The 10,000-nt window shown below is 34.1% G+C and overlaps 2 protein-coding genes across 2 annotated transcripts in view; both read left to right on the top strand.

Annotated features, from left to right (window-relative positions):
• The window catches only part of LOC137629320 (uncharacterized), a 5,348-nt gene extending 3,955 nt beyond the window's left edge, over window positions 1–1,393 (top strand). The window contains exons 2-3 of the mRNA XM_068360577.1: window positions 738–967; window positions 1,106–1,393. Coding sequence (XP_068216678.1) covers window positions 738–967; window positions 1,106–1,393 — 518 coding nt within the window. The remainder of the gene's footprint in view (window positions 1–737; window positions 968–1,105) is intronic.
• Window positions 1,394–1,989: 596 nt separating this feature from the next.
• Window positions 1,990–2,403, top strand: LOC137629319 (rhoptry surface protein CERLI2-like). The gene has a single exon (XM_068360576.1). The coding sequence runs from the start codon at window positions 1,990–1,992 to the stop codon at window positions 2,401–2,403; it is 414 nt and encodes a 137-aa protein (XP_068216677.1).
• Window positions 2,404–10,000: the final 7,597 nt, after the last annotated feature.

The following is a 10,000-nucleotide window of genomic DNA, read 5'->3' as shown; positions in this document are numbered from 1 at the left end:
TATATATATATATATATATATATATATATATATATCGTTATCGTTCTTCCCTCGCACTGATAACCTTTTTATGCATGTATGTTCTGGAATCATTGTGATTGAAGTTTTGTGCCGTTCTTGACCGGAGCTGGTTGTATGTATACTCATGCTCCGTCCAAATAAAGTTAGTTGCATTCACCCGAGGTCACCACTGCTTCTCAGTCACTCCCATCTGATGCATCTGCAGACATTGTATGACTCTACTCGTAGATAGAAGAGTATGATCTGCATAATATGACTATACAAGAGAATGTTCTACATTATATGACTATAGAAAAGAATGATCTACATTATATGACTATAGAAAAGAATGATCTACGTTATGAGACTACTGAAAAGAATGATCAACATTATGTGACTACAGAAAAGAATGATCAACATTATGTGACTACAGAAAAGAATGATCAACATTATGAGACTACAGAAAAGAATGATCAACATTATGTGACTACAGAAAAGAATGATCAACATTATGTGACTACAGAAAAGAATGATCAACATTATGAGACTACAGAAAAGAATGATCAACATTATGTGACTACAGAAAAGAATGATCAACATTATGAGACTACAGAAAAGAATGAACAACATTATGTGACTACAGAAAAGAATGATCAACATTATGTGACTACAGACAGAAAAGAATGATCAACATTATGTGACTACAGAAAAGAATGATCAACATTATGTGACTACAGAAAAGAATGATCAACATTATGAGACTACAGAAAAGAATGATCAACATTATGTGACTACAGAAAAGAGTGATCAACATTATGTGACTACAGAAAAGAATGAACAACATTATGTGACCACAGAAAAGAATGATCAACATTATGTGACTACAGAAAAGAATGATCTACATTATTTGACTACAGAAAAGAATGATCAACATTATGTGACTACAGAAAAGAATGATCAACATTATGTGACTACAGACAGAAAAGAATGATCAACATTATGTGACTACAGACAGAAAAGAATGAACAACATTATGAGACTACAGAAAAGAATGAACAACATTATGTGACTACAGAAAAGAATGATCAACATTATGTGACTACAGACAGAAAAGAATGAACAACATTATGAGACTACAGAAAAGAATGATCAACATTATGTGACTACAGAAAAGAATGATCAACATTATGTGACTACAGAAAAGAGTGATCAACATTATGTGACTACAGAAAAGAATGAACAACATTATGTGACCACAGAAAAGAATGATCAACATTATGTGACTACAGAAAAGAATGATCTACATTATGTGACTACAGAAAAGAATGATCAACATTATGTGACTACTGAAAAGAATGATCAACATTATGTGACTACAGACAGAAAAGAATGATCAACATTATGTGACTACAGACAGAAAAGAATGAACAACATTATGAGACTACAGAAAAGAATGATCAACATTATGAGACTACAGAAAAGAATGATCAACATTATGTGACTACAGAAAAGAATGATCAACATTATGAGACTACAGAAAAGAATGATCAACATTATGTGACTACAGACAGAAAAGAATGAACAACATTATGAGACTACAGAAAAGAATGATCAACATTATGTGACTACAGAAAAGAATGATCAACATTATGTGACTACAGAAAAGAATGAACAACATTATGTGACTACAGAAAAGAATGAACAACATTATGTGACTACAGAAAAGAATGATCAACATTATGAGACTACAGAAAAGAATGATCAACATTATGAGACTACAGAAAAGAATGATCAACATTATGTGACTACAGACAGAAAAGAATGATCAACATTATGTGACTACAGAAAAGAATGAACAACATTATGAGACTACAGAAAAGAATGATCAACATTATGTGACTACAGAAAAGAATGATCAACATTATGAGACTACAGAAAAGAATGATCAACATTATGTGACTACAGACAGAAAAGAATGATCAACATTATATGACTACAGAAAAGAATGAACAACATTATGTGACTACAGAAAAGAATGATCAACATTATGAGACTACTGAAAAGAATGAACAACATTATGAGACTACAGAAAAGAATGATCAACATTATGTGACTACAGAAAAGAATGATCAACATTATGCGACTACAGAAAAGAATGATCAACATTATGCGACTACAGAAAAGAATGATCAACATTATGCGACCACAGAAAAGAATGATCAACATTATGAGACTACAGAAAAGAATGATCAACATTATGAGACTACAGAAAAGAATGATCAACATTATGTGACTACAGAAAAGAATGATCAACATTATGAGACTACAGAAAAGATTGATCAACATTATGAGACTACAGAAAAGAATGATCAACATTATGTGACTACAGACAGAAAAGAATGATCAACATTATGTGACTACAGAAAAGAATGAACAACATTATGAGACTACAGAAAAGAATGATCAACATTATGTGACTACATAAAAGAATGATCAACATTATGAGACTACAGAAAAGAATGATCAACATTATGTGACTACAGACAGAAAAGAATGATCAACATTATATGACTACAGAAAGGAATGAACAACATTATGTGACTACAGAAAAGAATGATCAACATTATGAGACTACTGAAAAGAATGAACAACGTTATGAGACTACAGAAAAGAATGATCAACATTATGTGACTACAGAAAAGAATGATCAACATTATGTGACTACAGAAAAGAATGATCAACATTATGTGACTACAGAAAAGAATGATCAACATTATGAGACTACAGAAAAGAATGATCAACATTATGTGACTACAGACAGAAAAGAATGATCAACATTATATGACTACAGAAAAGAATGATCAACATTATGTGACTACAGAAAAGAATGATCAACATTATGCGACTACAGAAAAGAATGATCAACATTATGAGACTACAGGAAAGAATGATCAACATTATGAGACTACAGAAAAGAATGATCAACATTATGAGACTACAGAAAAGAATGATCAACATTATGCGACTACAGAAAAGAATGATCAACATTATGAGACTACAGAAAAGAATGATCAACATTATGCGACTACAGAAAAGAATGATCAACATTATGCGACTACAGAAAAGAATGATCAACATTATGAGACTACAGAAAAGAATGATCAACATTATGCGACTACAGAAAAGAATGATCAACATTATGCGACCACAGAAAAGAATGATCAACATTATGAGACTACAGAAAAGAATGATCAACATTATGCGACTACAGAAAAGAATGATCAACATTATGAGACTACAGAAAAGAATGATCAACATTATGCGACTACAGAAAAGAATGATCAACATTATGAGACTACAGAAAAGAATGATCAACATTATGCGACTACAGAAAAGAATGATCAACATTATGAGACTACCGAAGCGTATTACCTACAATATGCCACCGTTGAATAATAGATTCTGTAACATTCGGCTAAAGAATATGACGTATTAGTTACAGACTACGGCTGTAAGAAAATATGGCCTGCAATACTGAAATGTATTGAAGAAAGGCCTACATCTTGCAACTATAGTACAAACTTGAAGGGCACTCAGTATAGCGCAGGCCACTGCCGTAGCCTATTTCTCGACCTTAACCTTGACCTTTGACCTTTACATGTATTAATTGGCGTGGATTATCATACACTCAAATATAAACTAAGTTTGAAGTCTCTGTGACAACGATGTCCAAACTTATGGCTCATTAGGCCTACGTGAATTCGACATTTTGCTTGACCGTAACCTCGACCTTTGGCATTGACCTTCCAAAGTTTAATCACTTCCAGCTTTTTACGTTACAGTTAATCACTGCAAGTTTCATTACTCTACGAGGAAACTTGGAGGAGGTAATAATGACATATATATGAACTAATAATGACATATATATGAACTGTATAGTGAGTATTACCCTTACTTAGTGGAGATACCTTAACGTGGTGAAAGGTTTGCGTATCACCGTGATCAGCAAAACTGTACTATTGATGGCCACCAATATTAGGTTGGTTTGCTGTGAGCGATTAGACGAAAATCTCCCACCATCACCAATCCGCACTGGCCAGTGTGGTGATAAAACTGGCCAAATCCCAGACATGAATTTCATGTCTGAGGCCTCTGTCCTGCAGTGGACAAGAAACGACTGCATTTGTTGTCGTTGTTGTTGTATTAGTATTATCATTATCACTTGATAAGCTACAACCCTAGTTGAAAAAGCAGGATGCTATAAGCTCAAGGGCTCCAACAGGGAAAATAGCCCAGTGAGGAGAGGAAATAAAGAAAAGCTACAAGAGACGTTTAAGAACAATAACAAAATTGAAATAAATCTTTCACACATGAACTAAAAACTTGAAAATAACAAGAGGATAAAAACTTCAAAATAACAAGAGGAAGAGAAACAAGATTGAGAAGTGTGCCCGAGTGTACCCTCAAGCAAGAGATCTCTAACCCAAGACACTGGAAGACCATGGTACAGTGGCTATGTAAATATGACCTAGTGTGTGACATACGCATATAGTATATGTTACATAATATCTTGTTACGAATATTAACTTCTATCTTGTTTGCATTTAGATATCAGGAGTTATATCGGTTTGTTTACATTTTTTTTTTATCCTCGAAATAAGATTAGGACAGATAATTGATTCAAAATTGTTCATGTTTAAGTCGAGTATATTATCTTAACTTGAGATTTTCGTAAATAACTTTGAGCTACGATATTTGAAACATCCGGCAAAGAGTTTTGGGGGATCTCTCTCTCTCTCTCTCTCTCTCTCTCTCTCTCTCTCTCTCTCTCTCTCTCTGTTTTTGTATATATGCATCCTAGTTTTTTTTGTGACCCTAATAGTTAATGTAAGCCTATTGATAACGTATTATGAAATCATACTATTGTAGGGACAATTAACTGCGCTATTTCGCATTTTCATGATAATTTCAGATAATTAGCGGTTACGTATCATACGTAGATAGTACCCGTCAAATATGATCTATCGTAACACTGCCTATACAAGCGGTTTTATTATGTGCTAAACATATATTTGATCATCTCTTTCTGAATATAAATTCTCTCTCTCTCTCTCTCTCTCTCTCTCTCTCTCTCTCTCTCTCTCTCTCTCTCTCTATATATATATATATATATATATATATATATATATATATATATATATATTTATGTGTGTGTGTGTGTGTGCGCGCGCGCGTATGAAAGATCTAATTTAATGTCGTTACTAGTCTTAAAATATTTTATTTTTATTGTATATTATTTCTCTTGTAGTTTATTTATTTCCTCGTTTCCTTTCTTCACTGGGCTATTTTTCCCTGTTGGAGCTCTTGGGCTTATAACATCTTGCTTTTCCTTCTAGGGTTATAGCTTAGCTTGTTACGATAATAATAATAATAATAATAATAATAATAATAATAATAATAATAATAATAATAATAATAATAATAACTGCTTTATGAAGTTCGTGTAAAAAGTGTACGTCTATTTATCAACATTTTATTATTGTTTATCATATTTAGAAGTTCTGCTTTATAAAAGATATTGTGAAATTTTGTTTCATACGAACTAAACATGTCCCTTGAATACTGGGTGCTACGATAGTGTACAATTCATTTGATTCCTTCTGGATGTCCAAAAAAAAAAAAAAAAACTGGCCATTTTACATGATAATAACTACTACTTAGCGATAGATTTCAACCTATGCGTCAGTAAGCATATTTGATTTTAAGCGTAAGTCCAGTAATCTTGATATATGTTACATATATTACCCTAAAAAACGTATAAGGGTAGAAGAGACTCTAGCTATGGTAAGCAGCTCTTCTAGGGGAAGGACACTCCAAAATCAAACCATTGTTCTCTGGTGTTGGGTAGTGCCATAGCCTCTGTACATTGGTCTTCCACTGTCTTGGGGGTAGAGTTCTCTTGCTTGAGGGTGCACTCGGACACACTATGCTATCTTATTTCTCTTCCTCTAGTTTTCGAAGTTTTTATAGTGTATATACGAAAGACTTGTTTTAATGTTGTTATTGATCTTAAAATATTTTATATTAATTGTTCATCACCTCTCTTGTAGTTTATTTATGTCCATGTTTCCTCTCCTCACTGGGCTATTTTCCCTGTTGGAGCCCTTAGAATTGTAGCATCTTGCTTTTCCAACCAGGGTTATAAGTAAGTTAGTTAATAATATTACATACATACATGTACCAAGGCACTTCCCCCAATTTTGGGGGGTAGCCGACATCAACAAATGAAACAAAACAAAAAAGGAGACCTCTACTCTCTACGTTCCTCCGGCGTAACAAGGGACTCAAATAATAATAATAATATAATAATAATAATAATAATAATAATATGACATCAACGAGTCGACATCTCTATCGACATTGAGCATCAACAATCAGGTCCGACTGTTGTCGAGCGAGACTGAAATCAGGCTCAGCTAACTTGCCAGCCAAGGCGAGCTTGGAGCAGCTAGAGCCAACCAGTATCAGTTGAGCATCTATCGTGAAGGGGTGTCATACGTTTAGTGCTGTGCGCTGGGCTCTGTAACTTTTGAGATTATTATCTAATTTAGCGTTGGAAACTAGATCGAAAACACAATTGGAAGATCATTTCTTCTACGTTATTTTTCCGGAGTAAATTGTTCTTCAATTATAAGAGGTATGGAACAGTAGGTCATATTGTTTTTTCCTTTCATTTCCCGAGGTGAAGGAGTTGCCCAGGTTTGGTTTTGTGAAAAGCGAGATATCGCTATATTTGGTCAATAAGAATATTCTATAGTCAGTTACGTCTATGTAAGTTTAATAAATGCTATCTAGATGTTAATAGTAAATCTGGTTTATGATTTCCAAAAAGTTTGCCTAAACGCACGTCTGAGAAAACTTTATTTTTTCGTTTTTGTCTATATTTGAATCCACCCATAATTGGAACCTAGGCATTGTTTTATTCACTTGTTTCTCTTATTAATATCTACCTTTTTAGTGTATAATCTGTTTAATTCTCTTGGCTAATGATAATATTAACCTGCTGTTATTAAAGTTGGGCGAAGTTAACGGGAGAATTAATTCTTTGATGAGCATGGTACTAAATATTCCTTTTCTGAAGTAATTTCTATTATGTCTTATGGGAATGTGTCTGATGTCATTACATATTTCAATCTCCGAATTTAATTTAAAGTTTTAAGAGCTGTGATCTATAAAGTTGTTTTTTTCGTATTTTAAGTTTTTGTGTTGAAATGAACAGAAAACATTAGCCTAAGGTTTTATAAATTTCCCGATCGAGAAAAAGATGAAGATTACTATTTTGTACTTATACTCCTAGAAGAAATCTGGATACATTGCATTGTGAGTTGGTAAACCAATAGAAACATACACACACATGCATACATACGTATCAGGAGTATGTCAGAATGTCAAGGCCTCTTTGGGTGTGAAAAGAAACTATATTTTTTAGTCCTATCTTTAGGTGTATGAAGAATTGTTTAATGATTTCGTATGATCTATTATGCATTGCTGTAATTCAGACCTTTTTGCTATAGTTGAAGTCTATAATTTGTTTTCCTTCATTATTCTAGTTTTCCCGGTATATAGTGTAAATGTTATTTCCTCCAAAAGGTCAAAGGTGAAAGGTCAGGGAATGACCTGTCTACACGAAACTTGGTAAAAATTGATCAAATTATAAAAAAAAAGCTAAAATGAAAAAAAAATATAATTGTAGTTAGTTATATTAATCAATAACCAAACGAGAAATTCTCGTAAATGCTCTGTCTTCCATTCATTGTCGTCGACGACCTGTAGTTTTGCAACGCCATAATATAAAAACAAATTATAATTGTAAACAGTAGATAAGCTGTCTTGGGCAATCCCCCAAATAATAGATGTAAATGTTTATAGAAAATGACGTCTTCAAAACGCAATTCCATGGATTAACCTAGGTCGTTGATTAAATAGGAAGCTCCTAATCCTACGCTTATCAATATGAATAGTATTTGAGAAGTATCCCAAGAACCGTAGTGTTAGGCCTACAAGGGGATTCTAGCTTCTGTTGGTTGGCATAGCTATGCCTACGGTTGAGCTACCGTGGGCTAGGCCCATCACTTAGTCGGTTTACTCATACTCAAACTGCATGCAATTTAAGGGAAGTGTATTTTTCATATTCTTTGGCGTCATTGGGTTAAAATAGTAGGATCGAAATATGTTCAGCTCAAGTTAGTGATAGGCCTACTATCCTAATCTACGTTGATGATATCACACCAGATTGAGACTAGGTCCCAGCTTTAGAAGAGGATGGAGAAAGGGGTAGAGTAACTGATATGCGAATTGGATTTGTGGGAATTCTTTAGAAATAAGAGACAATATAATAGTGGGGCAGAGAACTAGACTTGGGAGAATACCATTCGAGTTAAAAAAAGGGTCAAACATCAAATTTATAGGTAGCCTAACCCCCCTTCTCTCTCTCTCTCTCTCTCTCTCTCTCTCTCTCTCTCTCTCTCTCTCTCTCTCAGTTATGTTGGATGAGATGAGAAAACCAAGCCACCTAAGCATTTCAATTTCATGTATGATTTTATTTCTATTTCTGTGACCGGTTACAGTTAGATAATAAAGGTCAAGAAAACAGCATATACAAAAGTTTACGTTGAAGGATCTACTTTAGAAAAATACACACCAAGAAGCTAAGAGAATAAAGAGTAAGTTACATTGCAGATATTAGTTGAAACTTCGTGAGAAAACGGCCATAGGAACAAGCTTTACCGGAAAGCAAGACTGTTGAAGTATTATGAGTCTAAAGTGGTTGATATAATTTTACGCCTTTTTAGACGAATCCGATTATGACGTAAATGCGGTGCTACGTCAATAAACAGTCTTGGTTTTTGTCGATATACATTGTTGCTTCCCTTTAAAGATAGCGATATCGTAAGGAATGAATAGATTACTAATCAGATAAGAGGAAATAAGATCAGTTTGGTGTGACAAAGGCCAGATTAAGACGGCAATTGGCTTAGGATACACGTAAGTTTTCGGGGAACATACTAAGAGCAAGGATCGAATGTCTGTGTATATATTTAAATGCCCACTTCCATTTTCCATATGTATGCTCCTCTCTCTCTCTCTCTCTCTCTCTCTCTCTCTCTCTCTCTCTCTCTCTCTCTCTCTCTCTCATATATATATATATATATATATATATATATATATATATATATATATATATATATATATATATATATGTGTGTGTGTGTGTGTGTATAGGATTTGGCCGGTGTCATTATTATTATTATTATTATTATTATTAGCTAAGCCTCAATCCTAGTTGGAAAAACAGGATGCTTAAGCACAAGGGCTTCAACAGTTGAAAATAGCCCAGTGAGAAAAGGAAATAAGAAACGTGTAGACCTAAAACAACCTATAAATACTACATAGCTTGATTCAAACACTGCTTCCGGGCCGGGTCTGGTCAAGGCGGCCGTCTAGCAGACCGGTCGGTTAGCGCAAGAACTTGGAAAGCTGCTACGCGTAGTAACTTTCTCTTCCGTCCGGACGTCTGACCAGACTTTCCTTCATTCAAGTGAGGTCAGGCTACGGGGGCCAGATGATTAGTTGTGAGATGGGATTGTTGGTGTTCAGTTCCGAGTACTAATTAAGACTTTGGATGTGATATACCTCAGAGGATAGGCCTATGCAATAAACTGATATTTTAAGTCCTGTAGGCTGTAGTGCTTAGGGTTTCCCTGTGATAGGACCAGGAAAGCACCCCGTAAAGTTAGTTTTATAGTATTATTGTTCAAGAGTTTGTTTTCCTAGTTTTCAAAATGTTTACGGGTAGTGTTTTGCTATTTCAATGTATCTTTTGAAAGATTTGCCTGTCAGTTTTTTTAAGCAATGTTTTGATAGCACTCATATGATTGAATGAGAAGTACCATGCATATAATTAAACTGAAGTTTCTGTATGTAATAGCATCTCCGTATG

The sequence above is a fragment of the Palaemon carinicauda genome, chromosome 37 (genome assembly GCF_036898095.1).
Source record: "Palaemon carinicauda isolate YSFRI2023 chromosome 37, ASM3689809v2, whole genome shotgun sequence".
NCBI classification, from domain to species: domain Eukaryota; kingdom Metazoa; phylum Arthropoda; class Malacostraca; order Decapoda; family Palaemonidae; genus Palaemon; species Palaemon carinicauda.
The sequence above is the reverse complement of the archived record's forward strand: the minus strand, read 5'-3'. Positions and strand labels throughout refer to the sequence as shown.

Coding starts and splice junctions, on each gene's coding strand:
- LOC137629319 (XM_068360576.1), top strand. CDS start 1,990: ATGACTACAGAAAAGAATGAACAACATTATGTGACTACAGAAAAGAAT.